Below are 25,545 nucleotides of genomic sequence, written 5' to 3'. Positions count from 1 at the left end.
GTTCCCACCATGCGAACCGACGCACAAATTCCCTGATAATTGGTTCCACCTGTTTGATGTTTGAACTGCACGACGAAGGGCACCAAGTAACAAAAGTACTATTGTCCTCTGTGATTATGTTCTAAGCTCGCTTTCTGCATATCATTACCATGAACAAAACCAGGTCCTTCTGTATAGTCAAATAGGAAACAATGCTCATCCTGTGAGGGACAAAATGCTGCAAACATTATCATCAAAAGCAGAGGACTGTTGCACCGTGAGAGCATGCAAGGAGCCGGAGACGATGAAGAGATGGAAAGTCTTTTATTCAACTCAAACTGATCACAGGAACAACAATAATGAATGAAATATTTTTCAAAAGCACAATGTCGGATGGCTCCTCCAGTTGTTTTCTGGTAGTTTCGCATCTCAGATATTTTCCCCCTCTGGTCTGTGCCGCCCGACGTTTGCTTTAGTTGTGGCCTTGCAGAGCCTCCGCCATGAACAGCTTCCCCAGGTTCTGCGAGGTGAATTCCTTCACGTTTTGGCAGTAGTTGTTAACTTGCCCTGTTGGAAGATCACCACATGGATCAGCACACAAAGAGAAACACTCGCCCACGAACAACATACGTATGTGAGTACGAACATGGGGGAAAACAAAACGCGTCTGCATCTGTGCCCAATGTGAGCAGGCGGAGGTGGTGGAAAATGGAAACACCGGCGCGACTAAACATCGAATTAGTGGCGAACAGAAAGAGCGAAGGGATTGGGACCCTGTCGGGAGGCGGAGGAGTGCGGAACAGCATGAGGCGGCAGGAAAGGGGCGGAGGAGTTGGCGATTGAGTCAATAAACTTTAGATTAATGGAATTTCAAGATAATGACAGAGATAATTACAAAACAGGACTGGAGCTCCTGCGAGGGGAGCAGAGGCGGCTGATGGGGTTCGTGGGGAGAAGGGGCGGAGAGGGTCTCTGAGGTGGTGGTGGTGCCTACCTGCAATGAGCAGCGTGTCCATGCGTGGTGGGGGCTGGGGAGGCTTGAACATTTTGCTGATGTCCTCCTCGGGCAGCGGGGGTTCCCCCCTGCTTTGCCGCTGGACGTTCTCCTGCTGTCTCCGCTGCAGGTACTGTGAGGGGGCACAGGAGAGAGGAGGGGACATTTAGTGGCGGTGGAATCATATAGCAACAAGCAGACAAACAAAAAGCATGGGTTAAAAGACAATAACAGTGGAAAGGAAAGGCAGGGGAAAAAATGGGGCTCAGACAAAGTGAGAATGTAAAGATAAAACACAACAAGAGAGCTGGTGTGATGAAAGTGAAAACCAATACAAAGTCAGGAAGTGGGGTATCTGAAAAGGCAAACTGATAGGACGAAAGAGATACTGTATAGGAAGGTAATGAAGAGAGCACCGAGTCGCAGCTGCCATAGGGGGGGGTAAAAAAAACAAAAGGGAAAGACTGGCAAGAAGATGAAGGAAGTGAAATGTTGAGAACCACAGTGATGAAAGAGGAGATAGTGGATTCCGGGAGAAAGACGCAAGTTATAAGTGCTGCCAGGGATGGAGTGATTTGTGGAAGGCTGACAGTCGGTAAATCAGTGAGGTGCCGGGTCTCTCGAGATCCTAAATGCCTTGTTAATTTGGCAAGATGGAGCAGAGGCTGACACAGACCAGCAGACTAGGAGGTTGCAGCAGACGAGGGAGAAGAACCGCGTGGGAGCGACTCTGAGCGCTTTCAACCAAACATCCCACAACGCACCTGCACGGGTGACTGAAGTTGACAGGAACTGCTCAGCTAAACAATGTGAAACTGAAAACACTATTTGTTCAAATCAACTTGTCGTAGTCTTTATATTCCTTTGTCAATGTGTCACAGCGTGCCCGATCAAAATGCTCCCGTTGTACTGTACCATACTTTGAAAAAGCCCTTTTCAACTATGCACTAACTTCTCTGTACAGAACAGGCCAGTGGCACCTTAAACCTTTCTTAACTAATGGATTTTCTTGAGGCAATATTAGCTCAGCTCGCCTGACTGGCACAAAAACATTTTGGCAGGAAAAAAGCTCATATATAAAGGTACAACAGAGCATCGTGTCATCACTGTCTGATTTATCATCCTGTACCAGAAACAATCTCACATCAATCATAAATGGGTTGGCAAGTACATTTTTATTTTATTTTTTATAATCCAATAACTCTAAAATATCCCTGTACATCTGTTAAAACTTCCTTATAGGTTTCACTTAAAACTTAATGAATTGAGTTTTTTGCTCACCTTCTCTGTAAAGGAATTTGCTCGACCCACGTCAATGATTGATATGTGCGTATCAAAGTACTGGTCGCACATGAGTTGTTATGCACAACACTGCCCCCACAGGTTATCAGTGATATAACTCCAATTGCTGAACAGCCAAAAGCTCCGCAGCAACAAATCAAATTACGCACATAATCAATGCAGAAGACGGCCAGAAAGCTGCGTCCGTATCAGTCCGTATATTTCCTGTAGAGCATGTTTCAGCCTTTCGGGGCGCCGTTCAGGTCGGACAAAGACAACGGGTCTTTCCTTGGCTGGCTTCTTCCTCGTCTTGCTTCCACAGTTCCTTCTAGGACGATATCTTTGGTAATAAATTACGGCAATAAAGTTGCCAGGACCATCTCAATTCAAGTGGGTTGACAATGCATAAAGGACGTTTTGTTGTGCTGTTCCTATGATGGTTTTCTGATGTACAAATTCTTTTACTGTGTGCTTTTTGTAGCTGATATTCAGAGGTCTTAAGTAACGCTGGTTGTCCAAAGCCTGACAGAATTTGCTTTGAGGCTGTAGAGGAGAGATGTAAATATCAGAGAAATAAACAGTTTGACTTTAACTTCCCAGCTGGTTTATCTGCTCCTGCCATACCAAAAACATTAGACGATTCTTGATCCGACTTTTTTTTTTTTGAGATACTGTAATTACAGCACCATGTATTTAAAAATGCTGATGGTCGAGCGTTTCTTTAAGGATGATGTTTATGATATTTTCAGAGCTGATTTAGTAAACATGAATCTTCTTGAGTTTACTCTTAATGCCTGCAATAAGGCCAAGGTCATCAGCAAAGAAGGTTATACAGAGTAAGTAAGGTTCGAGGCCAGCTTTGCAATGAAATTAATGAAATCAAGAAATTATAACACTGAATATATGAATATTTATATTAATTTCGGGTGTATCAAACATTTCAACATACAAATCCACCTTGCAGTACTCTGAAACATTACTCCAGGTATTCATACTTTTATCTAAAAAGCTTAAAAGGAGAAAAACATCCTCTCACTTCCTTCTTGTGAATACGAGGTACTTGTTAATTTATCCCTTAATCAGTGCCAAATAACTGTTTATTTTTCAAGCATTTTCATTAGGAATTACCTTCTTTTCTTTTCTCTCAGTAAAACAATGTCAAACACCTCGTGACTTGTGCTGCAACAACAGTGATGGCTTCCGATCAGACTGGCTGGGTGTGTAAAACACTCAGAATGGTGAAAGGACAAACACTTCACTAATCATTTTACCATAGACATGTGTAATAAAAGAAATCAAAACAAAAAAAACAACGTTGGCCTCCAAACATATAACACAAATGCAACCTTTTGTTTTAGGGTCGAACATGAGCACATGTACGAGTCAGTGATCCCAAAACACCTTTAGCGGCTGAATCTGATAATCTCAGTCTCTTCTATGAGAACAGCAGTATATCAGCTCCTGCCATAAAGTCCGAGTCGGATTGCTGTGAGGACGTCATGTAGCTCTGGCTTCGAAGAATATAATCCTGTTTCCTTGGAGCCAGACCTCTCTATGTTATTGGATTCATTTTACTTCTTTCTCCACAAACTCTCCTGTCTTTTCTTGCTGAAGGAAATGGGTTTACTTAGCACTTGGCTCATCTACAGGAAAGTCTCAGATTGATGGCTTAAAGATATTATCAGAAGCAGAGTCTTTATCAGAGATAGACTATCTCCAAAATGTTGTCTAACGCACCATGTAAAAAAAAAAAAAAAAACACGTTAGAATTTGCATTATGCTATTACAGCAGTTTGCTTGTTTCACTTTCACAGGTCTTTGTGTGTAAATACACGATACATCCAAACTGACACACCAACAGCTCCAACTGTGTGATGATCTATAGATATGAGCCAATGTTGAGATAAGACTGTAGTCATCCCACATGGGAAAATTCAGTTATCACAATGGTGCAACTATATACATAAATGACAGTTTAATTTTGCTATATAGAGATCAAATGAATAATAAAATGTGAGGTTGAGTTGGGTGCAGAATTTTTTATACCAACAATTGTTTCTAAAAATGTAATCTGAAGGATTTAAATATATTCTGGGATTTAGTTTCAATCACTTCATATTAGTATTGAGAGAATATGATCATCTTTGAGCTTTTTTCTTTGTTTTGTTTTGGGTTTTGTTTTAACCACAGTTGCTTGTTAATTCAGGAAGAATCGCGTGCTGCAGCTCGGCTCGCCGTTCTCTCTGAGGGTCTGCTTGTGTCGACCACATTTTGGATTCGGTCTAATTATCCCCGGGTCCCCTCAGGGCTCAGGTCTTGCTTTTTAAAAAATTAATTTTTCCATGCTTTTCTATCGGTCTGTTATTTTTTTTTAGATTGAGGCCAACAACATCAGAGCATTTTGCTTGGTCTCTTGCCTCTGCCTTTTGGCATGCCAACCTAAACGCGGCACAAGTTTTTGAGTGATGACCTTTCTCCCTGTGAATTTTGTGTTGGTTTTGCCATTTAGGGTGCCGGCTTCAGCCATGACTTTGTTTTCAATTAATGTGTTTATTTACAGTTCAAAGCAAATATAAATTAAGGCCCTGAAATGGGGCGTTGAACCTTGTAATTGTGGCGGAAATCTCGTCCAAAGTAAAAATCCTGACTCCTCGTTTCTGGGGATGAACACATTGTTCTGAGCTGTCTGGCTTTGCGGATGTGAAAAGAAAAAGAAACACAGCGTGAACGAGTCAGGGAGTGAGACGTACATTTCCGGTTACAATGAATAACTTGGCTATAGATTTTGCTTGGGAACCAGCTATATATGAAATCCAGAGGGCTGCAAGTGAAAAATGGAGCCCTTGCAGCACAGTGCCATTTTGCAACTTTCTATGATGATTAATAAGGTTCCATTTGTCCGGGAAGCAGCAGGGTCAATAGCACAAGATTACATGGAGCAAGTACTGCGGATGTCTGAAAGGTTTAATAGAGGCTCACTTTCCTTTGCACGCCCTGTTTGCTCATCACAGAGAATCATGTGAAAAGTAAAAAACACTGACACCATTAAAAGGGGCTGTCTACATGAAGCAGTGTATGACATGAGCCTGAGTACCTGTTCATGTGTCGAGGTAAGGCTGGAGGGTCTGTGTTGATGAGGAGGACAGTATGGGGGAAAACGATAGATCATAATGGCAGGAGTGTGGGTGACTGGCCCAGGCTTGTGCAGAAGCGTAGGCGTGTGCGTTTCTTCTTAGAGTGTACACAGCGGTGTACCTGTGGCCAATGATGTACATTTGTTGTACGACTGCTTAATGTGTGTGAACTTGGCTCCCGTCTGTCGAGATAATGATGACTCGGCCCAGATCAACATTAATACTCAAGACATTTTCTCATTTCTATTTGCTGGGAATAATGACTGAGCACGGTTGTTTTAAGGTAGGCGTACATGTGCGCATGCACCAGTGAGTCACCTTGTGTCTCTACACTTCCATTTTCCTGAATAACGTGTATCAACGTGACTGTTTGCATGCGTTACCGGGGCTGTAGAAGATGCAGATGGTATGTGGCTCACTATTTTGTGTACGTTTTGTTCAGGTTTAGTGTTTCAGCCAGACTCCGTGCTCGTAGGTGGTGTGTGACTCTCCGTGTCCTTGCAAAACACAAAAACATGGTCACAGATATACTCTGCTTGCAAAATGCCACAGCCTCTGTTATTAAAGTTCTTCTCCCGGAATTGATTATACCCTAAAAAGACTTTTCTCCTGATGAAAAACACATATTTAGAAGTTTTCCCTCCTAACTCAAAAACAAAATAATTCCAACACCTTGAACTGGGCTCAGTGCAACTCTGCACGGATGCCTTCACTGGGTGCATGCAGATCCATGAATATGCAAATTGACTCTGCTTCTATCTCCACGGCTCAACTGCTGCTTAAGGTTACCTGTGGTTGAGGTATCAGAGTGGGTAATTCATTTCATTTAATCACTCATTCCGATTTTAGAAGCATTACTGTGCGAGATTACACAAGCCTCCGGTCAAAGAAACTCACCCTGAGAGCAAATGACATAGATTGCTCGAGGGTGAGACATTTAAAACCTCGGTTGTCTGACTTTGTGTTTGGAGACTGTTACTGATACACTCCAGTAAGAATCCTCAGCCAATACAGTGATTGTTTATTTCACTCAGGACACGTCCTCGGTATATAAACTAGAATTATTGCCTCATGAATGTGTGTTTCTTCGAACCAGCAAGTTTGCTGATGACATCAATGTCGGTCCAGGCTCGTATAAGAAATGGATTGCAACTGTTAGGCAATACATTAACAAAGTTTAAGGTGACTGTTTTGAAACCATTAAGCCCTCTTTAGTCACTTATGGTTGAAAATGCCTTGTTTTCTCTGAGAAACCATTACAAAAGAGTTGAGAGGTGAACCAAAGAGAGCTTGAAAAACGTATCTCTCTTGTGGGAAAGCTCATTATTAGCGTACCTATCCCGTTATAATGCCACTGCTTCATTCTACACTGGCGGCAAATCAGCATGTCATTGTGACCTTGAAATCTCATTGCGAAACCACAACAATATATTTGGATTCATCCAAGTATTGCATCATAGCCAAAGAGACTTGTTTTGGAGATATTATAACCCTCCAAAAAGCTTACTTAGTTACTTATAGACTAGTCTGGCAGTCCAATATCTATACTATTGAATCTATACTATTAATTTAAGTTTGTGGCTTATGTCTAACATCTGTGTGTGGTTGACATCTCTGCTCAAGCAAGAGTCAATAAGTTTGTTTCTCTTGATCTCGGACAATAATTGGACATAACCTAACCTCCTAACCAAACTCACTATAATGTAATCTTGTGCAGACAAGGGAGGATGTTGTGTTTTCCATCTTGATCCATGTTATCAGTCCATCCTTAACCAACAATGAAGCAATTAGACCCTCGTCCATCGAAGACATAATAGCAATGTGACACAGTTGATTTTCATTAGATTTGGTCTCAGGGCGACGTCAAGAGTTTTCATCTTTCATACTGGTATGAAACAGGAGCTAGAAACTGAAGACTATTTCCAAACACCAGCTTTCAGATCACATGTATCAGTCTTGCGGCCTGTGTCAAGGGTATATTCAAAGACACTCTGTGCATGACCACTGGCATTTAACCTTCTGATCCTGCTCTTCTTCACAAAGATAAACACTGCAGCGCCTATATCATACAGTCATCTCATGTAGTGATGGAAATTGCATTTTCCTAGACAGAAAAAAAACTGGAGTAGCAGATGGAAAATCATGTCTGAAATGGAGGTGATGCTGATCCGCTGTGGGCACACATCAGCAACTCCAGTGAAGTGAGGGATGAAAACACTGACAGATTACACAGTCAGTCATTTCTGATCTCATTAGTGTAAACTTAACGGAAAAGCCTTTTAAGCCTGCCTCAGTGTCTTTGCTCAAAGCTGATGTTAGTGGGTGTGGTGATTTGCTTGTTCTAATTTACATTTCTCAAGTTAATGCAGCTTGTGTTGTTAAAGCACTGCAGAGATTTGTTTTCTCTGGGAAGATGTCACGGCAATGCTTATCTGGTCAGGAAAAACGACAAGCGAGGTTCACCTTTTTCTTTTTTGAACCAACTTGCCTTTTTTTGGGAAATCCAACTGGCTTCCATCTATTGAAATGGGAGGTTTTTTTTCCATGATGGGCAGAAGTCAAGTTTGGACCAAACTTTGGATATTTTGACACACAGAGCTGAGAGCCACAGCACACACACCAATTAAGATGAACCGATCAATTTAAAAATAACTGAAACCCCAGTAGGAATCAACACTGTAGTGCCAATAAATCAATATTGCATTATGAAATGTAAGATTAGTTGAAGAATTTAAGGTTCTAATCATGTAATATTCCTAAATCCTAGATCGTGCTGATTTTAAAGGCTTTAAAGGTTAAGTAGAGAGGCAGCCCGCTTAAACTCGCCTTATTAATAATTTCTTATTCAATCTCACACAGTTTCAACATCTTATGAAAATACCTGTAGTCATTAATGAACATAAATATGTTATCCTATTTTGTCCTTTTCCCCGAATCTCAGACCAGCATGCTGTCCCCTGATAGTGTCGTCCATCACAACAAGTGCAAGAAATACACCTAAAATGCTGGGAAAGTTCCAGAAAAGTTCCAAAACTTGCAGCATTTTCACATCTGAATGATTATTACCATTACCATCATCAGTAATAGCAATATGAATTATAATAGCAATATAATTACAACAAGAAACAAACTTATATTGACCCTTAAAGGACAATTTTATCTGTCTGTGAGCTTATACAATTTGACCGGACATTTTCTGGGACATCAGGCAGAAGTTGACCGTGTAGCTGTTTATTGCTGCTCTGCCATTATTCCCAATTCAGAAGTGAGCAACTTTTACAAGTTTCCAGCTGCACAGTGGCATTATAATGGTTTCATCTATAAAGATGGCATACCACTCAAAACAAGACATTTTCCATCAATTCATGTTTGTCCAAGAACAACAGCAGAGACTCAATTTAACCACTGTACTTTCAAATAAGCCTTTTGGACCCCAGTAATTTTTTGGGTACGTTAATATAACACTTGCACTGTCAATCACTCCAAAAAGGAAAAAAAAATACAATAGCAAGTTGGTATAAAACAAATCACTGACCAAAGAATACATTAAGAAAATGCTGCGCGTCGGAAAACGCCAAAGAAGCACCTCCAAACAAAGACAAAAAACAGGTTTGTGTTGGGAAGCTTTAGAGAGAAGCTCATAAAAACGTGTAAAACTTCTGGTGTACCTGAACCCTAAAAACATTTTATGGATATAAAAACTGAGCAGTAAACGACAGATAACCAAACAAGTGTGTACATTACTTGTGTGTGCACACGTGTGTGTGTGTGTGTGTGTGTGTGTGTGTGTGTGTGTGTGTGTGTGTGTGTGTGTGTGTGTGTGTCTGTGTGTGTGTGTGACACCAATGCATTTGCTACTAAACTTGTTCCGTCCTCTCGCTACAGCAGAGAAATCGAGATGTTAGTAAATGTTTATGTAGTATATTCATAGTATATTTACTACCGGTAGTATACTGCAGATACTGCTGTGTGTTCTCAGTGGATGCATGTCCATTAATGTATGAGCCTGGAGGATCATATTTTTGTGCTTTTGTGTGGGGGCGTGCATGTCTGTGTGTTTGTGCTACCTGGTGCTTCTGCTGCCTGCCTGCTGTGATTACAGCGACAATTGCTTGTGTCCATGTCTGACTGAGATATACATGCTGTTTTCATGCTGGGACTGTGGCTGTAGGTGCATCTGTTTGCGAGTGCCCCCGCGTGTGTGCGCGCATGTCTCCATTTCCCTTTCATGCACGCCGCTGAGCTGATTTCTGCGCGGTTGCCGTGGTGCCAGCTTGCAGTGTAGGTGGCGTGTGCACTTTGGTTCACGAAAGCGAGTGTGTGCGTGAATGTGCACGAGAGTTACCTGGTGCTTCTGCTGCTGCTGCTTGCTCAGGTTGCGGCTGTAGGTGTTGTATTTGACAATGTCTTGGCTCATGTCATCCACTCTGTCCATCAGAAGCTGGAGGCTCTTCTCCAAGTGGTTGCTGGAATAGAATTGTTGGGAGTGTCATTCAAAAAGTTTTTCGTGCTGCAATGGTATACATTATTCATGCAATTTACAAACCAGTAAGCCTAGATTAACATCTTGGACTCATCCTAATTTCACTTTAATGCCACTTAAGATTGCTTGAAACAAAGCAGATAGCGTTTGCACAGCAATTTCATTCAAAGCACAAAGCTCCCGTTCATCCACACACTTGATCATGTACCACCTGCAACCATGCAACACATTGTCCTTTCAGCTTCTTGCTCAAGGACACTTGGACATGTGAGAAGGACTAGAAGGAGATTGAATGCAAGCATATGACCTGCCCTGGTGCCAGAGCAACAGCCACACGGAGCCCCTCTCAGTGTTTCCTATGATATTAGCAGAATTGGGGCTGAAAAGCCTAATGCATGGTTCTCGTGGCAAAGCCTGCCAAACTATGCAGTTTCTGTCAGCAGCTTAGTGTAGCCGATTTGCACTCTGTAATTACAAATGACACTCGCTGGTACCAGATTTAAACACACAAGCATATGTTACATGAAAATCTTCGCAATCACGCAATAATACCATGACTACCACAATAATTCCAATGATTGTGGAGCCACTTTTCTCCTTTTCAAAAATCTTTGCCCATCTTGAATATTGAGAAAAGCACAAAATGTTCCTATCCGTCAGGCAGCTACGGCAATGAAATGAAAACATTTCCAGCTTGAAGATGTCCCTTCAGAGACTTGTCGTTGCTTTAAAAAAAAACAAAAAAAAAAAACAGTCTGACGCTCCCATCTAGTCTAACCTACTCTCTGAAATCACCTTCAACCGGTCATGTTACTCTCTGCCTTCTGGAGGACATGTGCAGTCACACTCCTCTCTTGGGATCTTGCAGCATTGGTGCTGAAGACCTTTCCTCTTGCCCCTCTACTTCAGCATCTGGCATCACACCGCTCATCTTTTCTAAACAGTGCCATGCTGACAACGTCAGGCTCGCAGAATTCCACTTCTCCGCGCTCCCCTGAGCCTCATTTTAACAGGTTCTTCCACTACAGACTTAAGTTCACCCTTGACAAGGCAGCAGTGCACTACTTCAAGTTGTGTCCCTCTCCAGCTTCCCTCTGTGGGATTACATGGCTTCATTTCCGAATGTCTGGATGCTACATAATGCAACCTGTTTTGGGGCGAAAAAACAGGTCTGTGTTGTTTATTTTAACGACAACTATACCCGCCAAAACAGCCAGCCCCGAGTATACTTTGGATGTGTACACACTCATGCTGATGTAACAGTGTGTTATACTGCTTGTGTAAATATGTGGAGGACAAGTGGAATGACTTTCCTGTGATTTCAGTTACTTCACTCTGTCGTCACGTTTTTCAGTTAATTTCAAAAATCAATATCCTTCTTTGTTATCCTCTTCTGGCTCCACATAACTTCTGCAGTTTCTTGCAAACAAATATTCTACCAAGTAAACTGAAATAGAAAACACTAAGCTACCCCACAGCTGCTTTAGCATCACTGTCAAACAACAGTCGGTGTATGCCAGAATCTGTCGAAGCCATGTGTGGGTACTGTTTGTATCAGATTTTTCTCTGGTAATTATTCAAACGGGCATATACTTTATATATATTTGGTGACCCACAACAACAAACTGGATTTTTGAAGAACTTTTTGCAGTTTTATTTAAATTCACCTATGGAATTTTCAGTACATATTTACACTGTTAAACGAGCATGCTGTATGAGGCCCACTAAGAGCGATCACAACAATAGTTGCGATTGTTGACGTTGATACTGCTTGTCACAACTAGATTTGAGCAATTTCATTTCTTGGAAAATCCCATCAGGCTTCTTTTAACAGTGTGCTAAGAGACCTTGAAATGCCTTCGTTTGCTATTTGCACTTTGTATCTGGGCTTTTGCAAGGTCAGTCGATAACAGAAAAATTGCCTTGATTCTCTATAATTGTTTGAGTTCTACATATTCAGCTTGAGCTTTTAGTTCCAATAACTCTGTCTGCTGCTGAGAAGCAGCCCGTACCATGATGCTGTCACCACCACAGTTGGAAACAGGACACTGAACTGATATAACCAAGACTTTATGAACCGAAGCACTCTGAAAGGGTATCGAGAATGCTTTACCTTTTAAATCGCTTTAAAAAAATGTTAGAGGATGGCCACAGCAGATCTTTTCCTCTTACCTACCTCACACTTATGTTCAGTACTTTCAATTATCCATGGGATTGTTGAACTTGTGTGTATATATATATATATATATATATATATATATATATATATATATATAGCGCTTAGATTATTTGAGCAAAAATGATTGCATCTGACCCGGTTTTAGAGTCACACCAAAGCATCTATATATGGCTTCACAGCGAGAGAAACTGAGCTGAATGACTTTATGATGCGATTACTGCAAATGAAAAAGGTTTTGCACTGTCTATAGGTGCCTTTGCGGTTGCCATATAGCACTGGTTATCAATTATTTTCTGTCACGCCCCAGGGGACAGAAATTTTGAATTGAAATACTATTGAGACCCTGAAAATATTGATTTATTTCTATAAACCACAGTCTGAGTTCCTGGCAACAGCATTCAGCATACAATCACCTGATTATCAAAACAGGTTAATAAAATGAGCTGAGGTGAAATCTGCAATCACTTAAAAATCAACTCATTTTGAAACATTTAAACAAGACTGCTCAGTCTGTGTGAGTCTCAGAACAGAGAAAAAAGTGCAAATAATTAACTGGGATGGGAATTTTTAAATAGAATTAACAAGGGAACGTTAAAAACTTTTTAAAACTCTAAACATTGTCAGCTTCATCCGTTCATTAAAGTGACATTTCCCACTGGAATAGAATAAAAAGCTAAAACACTCCTGAGGGAAATTAGTACACACCAGTTTCTAGTGGCACTGGTCTCTTTATTCTACATGTTTGTGTTGCTGTTGAGGTTTATTAGAACCAGGATCTGTTGATATCTGCTATTAAAGCCATTCATCATAAATATTAACCTGGAGAGCCCGCCTCTTTTCCGCTCTCGGCCAATCACAGGTGTGCCTAAATTTTGCCATGGTAACAATGCGACTGACAGGCTTCTGGCCAATAATAATAGCAGTTGTTGTATCCAATTTCTTCACTGAACCTCGGATAACTAACCAAATGCACATTAACAGTGCGGCATAAGAATTAGCAGTTCAGCCTCTCACATGTTTTACTCTCTGCAAAAGGCTATTTATTTATTTTTAGCTACAGAACTCAAACTTGTGGCATAAATGAGGCATTTGGTCTCTGGTTCACTCCAACTGGTGTGAATCTACCCTAAGACGTAAAGTGCCCCCCCAATGACTCGTGAAGTTAATTTGATCGGCTAAGCATTTAGTTTTCTGAGCTAAGATGGCATTTAAAAATCTAACTAAAAACTGAATTGTCAAAATAATGACTTGCTAACTGCAATGGAAAAGCTTCGATTAAAATCATATTCCTACACCAAGAGCCCTGCAGTTCTGACTCTTGCACTTTACATATTTTTACCTTATTGGTTTTTACCATTTAAACATACTGTGCTACCTCATTTGCATTACCGCTTGTAGTTATAATGTCAAACCATAAACAAGATGCCAAAAATAATATGTGGATGCATTTCTTTCCCCACAGAAAACTAAAGGCCTATAACCATGTGCATAAAATTAAATGCTTGTATATGTGTAAAATATATGCACATCTTTAAGACTTTTGATCATCCCACTTTACTATTGCAAGAACACACCAACAGTACGATAAAATGATTAGTTGGTGAATAATCTGCACACGACTTAATTACATTTACATGCACACATGCGGGCACACAGGCACGCACCTCGCAGTGGTTAGTGGAACATACAGGTAACCGCAGGAACACACTGCTGATGATGATTTATAGTAGTATCTCCAGTGACGCTGGCAATCTGTGTCACTGTCAGTGTTTTAGTCTCAAAATTCTAATTCAGTGTTTATTCAGTGATTAAATAACTGCACAATTGTGGTGATGTATGCACAAAATGTTACTTAATAGATATTGTCATTAGTTTAATACTTACAATGTTTTTGCTTTTCAAAAAAAAAGAAAAAAAGAAGAGAAAACTAATATTTTGGAACTCATACAGCTATCTCCATATTCTAGTCTGTCTGAACTATTTGCAGTACAGTCATGTTTGCCTGTGAGGGCTGTTCTGTGATCAGTATGTCAACCCTCCATTGTAAACATGAGAACTGATGGCTCAGGACCAAATCTCAGCATAACACTTCCCCACTGTGTCTCTCTGACTGTGTCAGAATTGATTCTCGCTGACGAAAGCCCATTTAAAACTATTTCATCAAGCGATATGGAGGCTAATTTGTGTGGTGTGCATGTATAATGTATGCAAAGGAAATCGTTAACTCAGAGTGGGATCCTTCAAAACATCTGTCGTTTATGGATGTGTCAAATGTTTGAGCTAGGGTGTGTGTGTGTGTGGGGTTTGATTCAACGCGCTAGGTTTGGTGGTATTCTCTTATCAGATTTGATTTCTTTTGTAGCTGATTGTATTTTCTTTTGTTATTTTTAGTTTGTGTAGGAAATCACGTTTATTAAAAGAATACTTTAATGTATTATTTTCAGATAAGACTGAAAACTTGTACTGAAAACAAAAAAAATTACGCAGTTTTCTTCAGATTTTCTTTTTTTTATAATGTGTTACACATACAAATGTTTCGTCAGGTCTCATGGTATGCATGAGAAAATTGGAATATGTTCAGTTCTTTAGCAGGTGTAAGCATGTTTCGTCATCACTGTGTGTTGTACATGGTTGTTAAAGTTACACTTTGAATAATTCAGTCCTCTCCTCACAGTGTCCAGTCCAAAGGGTTAAATTATTCAGGCAGGTCAGCAAGCTTTCCGATCAATACTGAATCAGAAATCAAAGTCTATCAAGAGATTTCCTATCATCACAAATTCCGTTTTAAGGTCAAGTTCAATGGCAACCCGCACAGCGCACTGTAGGTGTGCTTGTGCCTACATGCTCATATCCGATGAGGACAATAGAGGACAAACTTTAAAATTGTATTGATGCGTGAACAAAATTGGCTGACATTCAGTAAATTGAAAGTTCAGAGGGGAGTTGTTGAACAAAGCTGCCAAGGAAATGACTTCCATTCTTCGAACGAGCGTTTTATTCTGATGGAGTCTTTTTAACTGATGGACTAGGGCACAATATGGATTGCTGGCTTGCATCTGTGGTAGAATAATTTGTTTTAAAGAGGACGTTAAATCTCCAATATTGAAAACTGCCCCTATGTAAGTGGTATAGCATTATCTGGGCAAAATACTAAGAAAAAAAAACACATACAAATTTATATTTCCAGACAGATGTGTCTTTGCTTTGGTTTAACATAAATTTCCAGACCCTATGTGGCTGAAACCCCTATAGCAGCACTCATTTTCAATATCAATCCATTTCTTCTTGCTTCCTGCACATTATCATTACTTCAGTGGCAAAAGAAGACAGAACTATTGGAATTCCCCCCCCCAAAAAATATATTTTCTAAAAGTTCATTTCAGGGGTCATTTTGTCCCCCCAAAGAGCTTTTCATTCCCAGCAGCATTTCTATCACCGCCACCTCCCTTGTGACACGGTTTCCAGTCATTTCTCTTCATTGGCATCACTGGCCTAACCTCCGGTCCACCACAGCACCCAAAGTCTCACAGTTCTTTTCCCTGCTCTGCCTGGCGCTCACTTCCTTTCCACTTATTGAATAAATATTAACAAAGCAACCCGGTAGTGGTGAAAGATATGTTTACACACTCCAACTTCCAGTGTCCAATTTTACAATACAGAAGACCAATTACATCCGACAGGGACCAAAGATAATGGAGTGAATACAGACAAAACGAAAGTAAACATGAGGTTTAAAGGATGTTGATTTATAATGCACTATCTGGGTTACGCCACGGTGGGGATTTCAACAAGAGTGAAGACCGCGCATGAAACTCTGGCCTGACATAAATATAGTCTTGCCTGTGACACTGCAAATACTGAGGCGTTTCAAGGGTGTTTGAGGGGGGAAAGGGCTACACCGATGAATTTACATTCATGCAATCCATCACTACGATCAACATCATCATCTGTGGTAAGAACAACCCTGTTTGCTGGAGTGAAACCGCACTCACTCAGCCTTAGACACAGATGACATTGACAAATGGGGCTGCAGATTGGAAAATGAGACAAAAGGAAAAACATTAAATAAAAGCCATTATCGTTTACTTTTTTTGAAAGGGGTGGAAATGAGGAGAAGAGGGTAGGGCTGTCAGTGGAAGATGTAGAGAGATGGACGGGACAATCCAACACAAGGACGGAGCGGTGCAGCACTTTGACAACTTCAGGAAACAATTTCATCTTGCCAGCCATCTCACTGGCATGATGTCAGGGAACCCGTGGGGAGGGCCGCTCCTCTCCTGCCCCATTTCGGGCGATATCAGAAGCAATACTTCAACTCCAGGCCAGTCATTTGGAAAATGGAACAATATGCAAGAAAGGTGAGGCGATTGCCTCGTCTATTGGAATTTTGTGACAAATCACTCGTGTTGGTGCCAAGGTTAGTTGGCAGAGCGTATGCATTTTACAGAGCCGTGTACATTCAGGGCCTCGTTTATGTTGTGGCTCACTAGTGTTGAAGTTGACACAGACGAGAAGACTCACAACAAACTCCCGACGTGCTTCGTTGCAGTGTACAAGTCAGCGCGGTGAGTTTTTTGCGCGCCAACAGTGTGTAAATCAGCACTTTGAGTCGTTATTGTGCTAATTTCTCACACCTGCCCCTGGGAAGCTTTTTGATTAGCAGCTTCACAGCTGTTGCTCCACTTGCAGCGGTTTATCTCCATAAATGATTGCTGATAAATTCTCCTGAGACTGATGCTAAGAGCCTCGGAGATATAAATGCAACACTAAAAGAGCCAGGCAGCGAGTTGATGTGGTGGGGTGATATTTGTTCATATTGTGCTCATTAGCGATAGCAGACCAAGTTAGATGGCAGACCCCGTTTTTTTTGAAGACATTTATGAATGTATATGCTCTGACATTTAGGCGTGACATTTGCTGCGCCGAGTTTTAGACTGGATATCCCAATAGAACGCACAATGCTATCCCAAAGGCACAAGTTTGTGAAATCACACAAGTGGTCAAAACATGTCCGCGTTGTGGCATGTGTTGGTGGGCAATTGCCCAAACAATAAACACTGGCTTGAGTTTGTTTTTAATCCCTCAGAGATGCGTGGCGCAACAAGGCACTTTCAATTGTGGTACGGAAAAGTTTTCACAGCGAGCAAAGCAGACACATTTTGAGATGCACTGATACTGTAGCCTATCGCCTGCCCATCTGGTGCAACAGTCTAATCTTTTTAAATAAGCTTGAAGGGATAAGACTGGTGTTATTTTAATCGTTTTATTATTATCGATAAATCCACTGAAAACACCAAAATCAACAAAGCATTTATGCTATATCCAAGTATTTTCTGTGGAGCTCTGGTCTCGTAAAACTTGTGTTTGTCTACCAAAAAACTTCATTAGCCTCTAAAAACTACGAAAACACACAAAGGGTCATAGTGTTTCACTGCACGACATATTCCTTCATTATAGCAAACACAGGCAGTGAAAATTATGCCGCACAGCTTGTTGTTGTCCTTTCTCCAGCAGCTTATAAAAGCACCAAATGTGACCCTGTGCTCATGATTATTTTCTGCATATTCAATCGTGTGAAAATGATGTGCGTCTGACCCGGACAATGTACATTTCTAATGGTCATTTCTGGGGCTAATGACAAATGGTAGCGCGAGCTAACGAAGCAGCGAGAGCACGCAACTGGGTCCGTGAGCATAAACATCCCACAGATCAAAATTGCAGTTGCTGTTATTATTTGTTGTTTCAAAGTAAACTGTGCTTGGGCTTCATTATAATGAAGAAATATGTCATCCAAAGTAATAATATGGCTCTTTTATTCGTTTCTAATAGTGTTTAGGAGACAACTGCACAGAAGTGTGATCTTTCGATGGGAAAACAATTGCCACTTAATAAATTCATTCTTGGATTTGGTCCTTTGAGGGACAAAATAAAATCAAAACACTGGCCTTCTTGAGAAGAACCTGTAAACAGTCATATAGCCAAGTACAAGAGTAGAGTGGGGTGGTGGGGATGTGTGGGCTGTGCGAGGTAAGCATAAACCTGAATACATCAATACAAAGCTTATTCTTTCTTCCGATCCGGTACCTTTTAGAACCATGTAAGACACAGATTAATGCCTGCGAGTTCCCTAATGTCAAATCAATTTTAATTTAGCAGTAGCTTTAAGTCATGTCTGTAAAAGGAGCCTGTGGGCTTAAAGAGATACAATGATGCGTTTTTGAGCTGGTAAGATGCTTTTGAAAAGTGTCTTCATTCTATAAATAGTTAGTTAGAAAAGCAATTTGAATTGTACAATATGAGCTTATTTCCCTCAAACTGTTTTCCAGGATGAGATTACTGGTTCCATTCACAAGCCGACCACACAGTAGGGTGTGTTATTGACCTTATTGAGTCATTAAATGAAAAGATTCAAAGGCTGCCCACCAATATGATTTAACACAAAGCATTTCCAGTACAGAGGGACTACTTATTTGCACGTAAAGTAATGAGCTACAGTATCATCAGATTTAAATCAGGGCGTGAAGTACCAGGATTACATACAGCGTGGGGGAAGAACCCAGATCACCTCTGAAACCACAGCAAATAAATCTGCTCGATCACCCACCGGCTCCCTGCAATGTCAGTATTAGATTAAAAATTTACAGCGGTGCTGAAGGTTGGAGGACAGATGTTGATAAACCCACACAGTTTCCCAGCAGACCATGCAGAAACCTCTTGTAAATGCCTCATCTCTGGAGGAAAAGCCTGTTTGAAATAACTTATCCGGATAGCATTCACCTTTTTCATGACCAAGGTTCCTGGCCTTGGGCCTTCTGGGTAAATGGTTGCATGAGCTCATGACTAACCTGCTTGAGAGGTTGAGCAGTTCATGCTTGTCAGCGACCGTGGACTTGTCCTCCAGCTCCCACAGCACTACGTTGATGAGGTGTGAGTTTTTGATGACAATCGGCACCTCCTCAAACATATGCTCAAAGCCAATGTTAGCCTTCTTCAAGCTGGTGAGAGGGAGGGGGATCAAAGCAAGAGAGACAGAGGAGGCAATTAAAATTTGTCATAGTCAGAATGAATAACAGACAACATGATTGCTGCATTTCCAGAATTATATCCATGAACATCAACATCAACAGCAGTTTTCACTGAGCAGCATGTGGATATTCCACTTTTCTATGGAATTGTTTGGAATTCTTGTATTATTGGAAGAATGTCATGAGGATATTGATGGACTACTTACTGGACAGCCAAAGCTAACATTACATTTTTTTTTAATGTGTAGAAAGATGACGGAAAGCCTCAGCTATAACCGGAGGGAAAATTATTATTTTCTTTCTGAGACATCAAGTGGTTTAAAGAGGACAGCTGGCATGACACAACACATGACAGCCAGTCTGAATCAGTGGTGACAATTTTAAACCACCTTTTTTTTTTTCTCTCTCTCCTTTTTAGGAGCTAAAAACTACACCTCTTTCTCTCTCGCTCGCTCTCTCTTTGACAGCGGCCTGTTAACAAGAATGAAACTTCAAACTTTGCTTAATGTCTCCCATAAATCTAATAACATTGACTGACTGCTTTTGTTTCAGCCCGTCAGTCGGGCATTGTGCACGAGCTACAAACTAATGCCTGTGAGTGTCTAACGTCAGCTTGTTAGATGTGCCTTGCTTGTTATGGGATCAATATATTCACTGCATTAATCTGCAATGTGCACTGTACCAGAACCAGAGATGTTTATATGATGCTCCTCTGTGTGATAAATGGGTACATGGAGAATAGTTTGATTCTTGAAGAGTTATTTTTGATAAGTGATGCTTGGAATTCTAAATTAAGGCTCACCTGAGGCAAACTTTAAGCAGTGACTCTCAGACAATGCAAGAAGATAATGCTGCCTCGACCTCTCAACGTGGAGGAATAAAATCAGTATGGGTAGGAGCAGTCTATAAGGAAAATCCATAATGATATAAATACTGTTTGTTAAAGATTTTGGCACAATTATCAATCTGGAGTGCATTAAAATATTTCCTGCATACTGTGACCTTTTCAATGGCCTGCGGAGTGAAATAAAAAGGTGTCCGCGAGGAAACAGAAGGACAGTACATTCTAGGCGGGACAAATTGCTCAACCATACTGGACTTTGGCACACTTAATGCCATGCTCTTTCCAAGTTGGGCCCCGCTGGACGGAGCCAAAGGTTGACTCCACAGGCAGACTAATTTGATGCTTCAGATTGTGTGCTGAAGTGGACTCTATTGACCACAGCCTCTATAGCCCAGCGGACTTGGAGAGCAGTTCAAAGGGATAGGTCTATTCAACGCTCATCTATCCACGCCTTTCATTTCTAAAAGGTGCACAATATATGCAAGCTTACGAAACATCAAATACACCAACATGAAAGAGAGTGCTCTTTTTTTCTTTCATATTGTAGTGTGTGTGTGTGTGTGTGTGTGTGTGTGTGTGTGTGTGTGTGTGTGTGTGTGTGTGTGTGTGTGTGTGTGTGTGTGTGTATAAAACAATAATACACTTTTGAAGTTTTGCATCTTAAAGGGGGGGGGAACAGTTGTTCTTCATATTTCTGGTGAATTCTGAAAGTAATAGGATAGAAACAAGATTTTTTTGTAATGTGGTGACATTGCCCTTTCCTGCCCTGAGCCACCCTCTTTCAATCATGGCCTTATTGGGAACACTGATAGCCACAGATTGTAGCCATAATAAATCATAGGAACTAATGAAAAGCTGCAGAAATGAGAAGGATCCTGACTGTGGGCCAAACACAGTGGGTCAATATCAGAGCAGCTGGCAACAGACACACATAAGGTGGAGAAATGTTCAGGAAATGGATGAGAGAAATGATATTGTACTGTTAAAATGCCCTCATCCCGGCTGTACGCTTCCTGTTAGTGGATTTAAAATGTATAGCTGGAGCTTCTGACAGCCTCTGGGATTTCTCTATTGGGCTGTTCTGTATTTGTGGGAGCATGTAGGTTGTACCCTCATGCATGTGTTTATGCATGTATGAGTAGGTGAACAAGGACTACCCTGAAATGCCTGGTAAAAAGACCCCTCATTACGTTCATTTTTAGCCGCTATTTAAAAGCAATTAGGATAAGCCTTGGGGTCAGAAAGAGCGTAAACATGGTACATTTGGTTGATGGGCAAGGGCGAGCTGATAAATCATCATCATCAGCATCCATCTCCAACTGCTACTAAATGCCTCCCCTGTGGACGTGTCGGGCCGTATTTGCATCCGATGAATAAACAAAGGTTGGACGAGTGAAAAGGCACAAAATTGATGCTCGATATTCCTACGAGCAACACAAGCCTGTGTGTTTGTACATGGGTAACCTAAAAACTGAACTTAACTAGTCATACTTCATTAATCCTATTGGGGGAATTAGTTTTTTCCACATTCACTCATCCTATTTCTACGATGCAGTGGTGCAGCCTGATTATGGCGCTCTGGGGAGCGGTTGGGGGTCAGGGGTCCTGCTCAGGGACCCAGAGTGGTGACCTGTCAGCAGTGGGATCCCAACTGCCAAGTCCCTTCTCTAATTTCTGGGCCACCACTGCCTCTTTGATTAAAGTTTATTTGTGATTCTGCATGCTATCAGTGTACAAAGAAGTAGTGACTGTGTGTTTTGCCATCGAACTACTCACGCCTCCGGTGTGAAATCCTTCTCTTTGCAGATCTCCATGAGTTTCGGGGTAAGTCTGTAGGCTTTCAGAGACAAGGAGCCTTGAGCCGTCTTGATGGGATCTACAATGAGAAACAAAAACAAAGTTCAAACAATCAAACCTGTCATTTGAATCTCATACTTTCAAATCAGCATAAACCTAAATCCCCGATTTACAAAGCCATAGCAATGTTTTTCTCCCATTTTTTTATAATCAAGCTTTGTGGAGAAAAGTGGAACATTTTCTTGGCTGTGTCTTGTTGGTCCCATGCAATCAGTGCTGTGTAAAAATTTTCCCATTATCTGCTATTATGCTGTTCTTTCTCTCAGTTCACGTGAGCTCGGGGAAGAATAAATGTTGTTTTAGCACCATGGGCCTCGTGGTTTGGCGCAGTGGTTCCCACTATGGGGTCCAAGGAAAAGGGGCATCAAGCATATGTCTGCTTTGAGGTTGTCAATCTTAGATTTGCACGGGCCAGTGAAAATAACAGCCTTTAAGGATTTAGCGCTGACCTAGCCAAGTGCCCATTATTGTGATTTTGAAGGTTCCTGTGCCTGCCAGCAGTTGGCTTTATTCTCATGTTTTGGCTAATAAAAAATTGAAGGGGTCCACAGCCTTAAAAACAATCATGAAGAGACATCCACGGGGTAAATATTGGGGGTCACTGGGTTAGAAGGTGTAGTTAACAGTGTTCCTCGTTTGGGTTCAGGCAGCCCTTTGAATGTTTGAGTCATGTTTCAACTTTTATCCGAGTCCAGAGCAGGATCTCAATTTTCGATTGGGTGTTCACTCACATTTATGTCAGGAAAACACTCTACCAACAATCACCTGTTTATCTTGTTTATATTTCTATGTAAGATGTGGGTGTGAACAGGCATATTGGGAAAGGGGAGCACTGTCTGATTTCATATATATATATATATATATATAACAACATTTCCTAATATGTTGCGCCACCTAATGATGGATACAGAGAAGCCCCAAACTGTATGCAAAATCCTTTTCTAACAAAACTCAGCAACTTTAACTATCATTTCTGACAAACGCTAAAACTAAATTCAACATAATCACAATTGGGTATCAAATACAGCAGCAACTGTGTGGCAATTGTTTACAGAACATGTGAAAACATTTTCAAAAACAAAAACAAACCGAACTGATCTGAAGACCCTAAAAGAAACAGGAAAGAAAATGTTGAGCGCTCACTAGAGATACCATAAATATCAATCGGGGAGTATACAGTGCCTCCCATCAGACCTTGCGTTTGATTGATACCCTCAGTTAATATCATCTCTCTATTTTAGTCTGAAAAACTGCACTCCAGTGCAGGCTCAAAACACTTCTGAGCAGGAGAGATGGGAGAAGAGGAACTGCTGCTACATATAAAAAAGCAACTCAACATACTTGTTTGTGAAATCAATGTGTCGGGTTTACGTAGCATTTCAAAAAAAAAAAAATAAAAAATTTACTAAAAAATATCTAGAGCAGCTCAGTTACACTTCGCGTTTAAACTACCTGCAGAGAGAAATCACCGGCACAAGCCAAACGCCACCAAACTGCAGTCCACCACAGAGTTTACTGTAGCTTAGTCCTTTCCTAAACAGCTCACTGTGATGGGTTATTTTCCTGCGGCTGATCAAGGCTCATACAAGACTAAATGTAGACAATCACTACAGGGTGGCTGCTGATGCCAATACTTTACGATAGATATGCCTTACATGCATTTGGAAGGCCGCTAACCGAATTCTGAATGCTCAGGCTTGAAGTCCTAAGCTGAAAATGTCTTGACCCTAAGATGCACACATTTTCACTGTAGATTAGTTCAGTTGTGGAGATTGCTGCAAAAGAGGATTCTCGCAAACAAGGCAGGTTTGTTAGACGATTGGGTGAGCAGGTGAACAAAGCAAAACCCGTGGGGATTAAATATCTCTGTTTTAGTACACTTGGGAATAAAAGAAGCTAAATTGACTAGATATTCAATAGTCCCCAGAGAAAGCTCTAATTAACAAGGACCAAATCATCAGGTGTACAAAAACCTTAGTAGCAGAGGCTGTTCTGCACTTTTCCCATCGACTGTCATTGTGACGAGCATGGTCGTAAAAATATTGTTTTTTGTCAATTGTTAAGTTTGACAAATATAACATGATAATTTCACAGTTAAAAAAAATTTGAGTTGAGTTGAGAGCCAACAAAAGAGTGAACTAGCATCACACTTGAATGTGGTAATACACCGACAAACCATTCCAAGATCCAAACTAAGATGTTGTCAACAGATCCTAGAAGTTTTGAGGAAAGACTTCTTTGGGAACACACGCATCAACAACGGTTGCTCATAAACAGTCACGAGCAACCACTTTTGATAATGACTATTATCCATAAATATTTATTGGAGATGGTCCGACCCATCACGCTCCAGCCGTTTGTCAAAAGTCTCCCAAATTCTTACAACTTTTGCATTTTTTCTGCTTCCACATTAAATTTTAGCACAAACCGTTCTGATATATCTCACCCAATAACAGGGGCCATGATGGAGAGATAATTAGTTAGCACATATTATTGTAAAACGCTGGCACACAATGATATAAAAATTAATCTTCCAGTAAAGTGATGAGATGCTTATCGCTCTTGCTTTATCATAAGAATATTGTGGGTTTGAGTTGAGACTTCACCTTTCTGTGTGGAGTTTATATATTCTGTGTGTGCGCGCCCATGGGGTTTTCTCAGGTACTCCAGTTTCCTCCTGATGTTCAAAACCATGCATTTGAGGCTAATTGGTGACCTTTAATTGTACGTAGGTTTGAATGTGTGTATGTGGTTGTTTGTCTTTGTTTTTCTCCAGTGATGGACTACAGATCAGTCCAGAGTGTAACCTGCCTTCACCCACAGTCAGAGGAGATTTGTGGTAAAGCTGTAGAGCAGCTGAATGGATAGATTCCTGAAAATATACTATGCAACAGCTTCATTTCATTGCAAAACTTATTCAGGTTTGACTGGGGAGAGGCTTATCATTTGTATATTTTTATGTTAACATTCTGCACAATATTTTAGGGGGTCATTTAGAGGTTTTCCTTTGTATTGTAAAATGTATCTGGGTTTTTTTTTTTTTGTATTTGTTGCAAAAATGTATTTCTATTTTGTCTTTTTGCTTTCTTGACCTTAAATTCTTATTTACTGATCGATTAAATGGTGTGATGCTGGTGACTGAAAAGATCGACCCTCTGCAATCGTATTTCAAAATTCTCATCACTGTTGGAAAATCATTTTTTAATTCATGACAGAAAATTTTTGTTCGATGCAATTGCTGCCTTGCTACTTTTATACGTTGTTGCTCACAATGTACGAATGCTTATAAAAGGTGACTTGCTTCAGGAAAGCTGTGACTGAAAAGCAAACCTTATACGTAACTGCACAAGTCTTTCACCAATACAGATATGGCATCACGAAACGGTTTGCTTTCAATAAGGGTCTAAGCAAAGCCGTGTCCGTGCCACTTCAACTGTTCAGCCAATGTAAGAAATCTGCTGTTGTGGCAAACACATTTAACTAACTGACTTAACAACCCACTCTAACTCAACCTCTAAGCTGTCACTGGATGGAAGCTATTAACCCGCCAGTTGAGCGCTCGATTGATTCATTCATTGGCATAAAATGACCAGTGAGCTAATGACAAAGTGAACAAAAAAGAAATCAATTTTCTTTCCCTTTGACTTCAGACAGAGATAATGCCAATTCCTTTGAGGTGCTTTGATCCGTTAAGCGCTGCATTATTGATTGACATTAACAGGAGCCCACCGTTTAGAATGAGAACAGGCTGACTGATTGCCTGCCTGAG

At 40.8% G+C, this 25,545-nt stretch overlaps 1 protein-coding gene across 1 annotated transcript in view; it reads right to left on the bottom strand.

Moving 5' to 3' along the window:
- Positions 1-286: 286 nt before the first annotated feature.
- LOC308114424 (eukaryotic translation initiation factor 3 subunit H) overlaps positions 287-25,545 on the bottom strand; it is a 58,241-nt gene continuing 32,982 nt past the window's right edge. The window contains exons 4-8 of the mRNA XM_080471292.1: positions 21,696-21,795; positions 18,896-19,045; positions 9,734-9,854; positions 974-1,106; positions 287-546 (exon numbers count right to left, since the gene is read on the bottom strand). Coding sequence (XP_080327418.1) covers positions 452-546; positions 974-1,106; positions 9,734-9,854; positions 18,896-19,045; positions 21,696-21,795 — 599 coding nt within the window. The 3' untranslated portion in view covers positions 287-451. The remainder of the gene's footprint in view (positions 547-973; positions 1,107-9,733; positions 9,855-18,895; positions 19,046-21,695; positions 21,796-25,545) is intronic.

This window comes from Lipophrys pholis (assembly GCF_963383615.2).
Source record: "Lipophrys pholis genome assembly, chromosome: 9".
NCBI classification, from domain to species: Eukaryota; Metazoa; Chordata; class Actinopteri; order Blenniiformes; family Blenniidae; genus Lipophrys; species Lipophrys pholis.
This window is presented reverse-complemented; position numbering and strand designations above follow the sequence as displayed.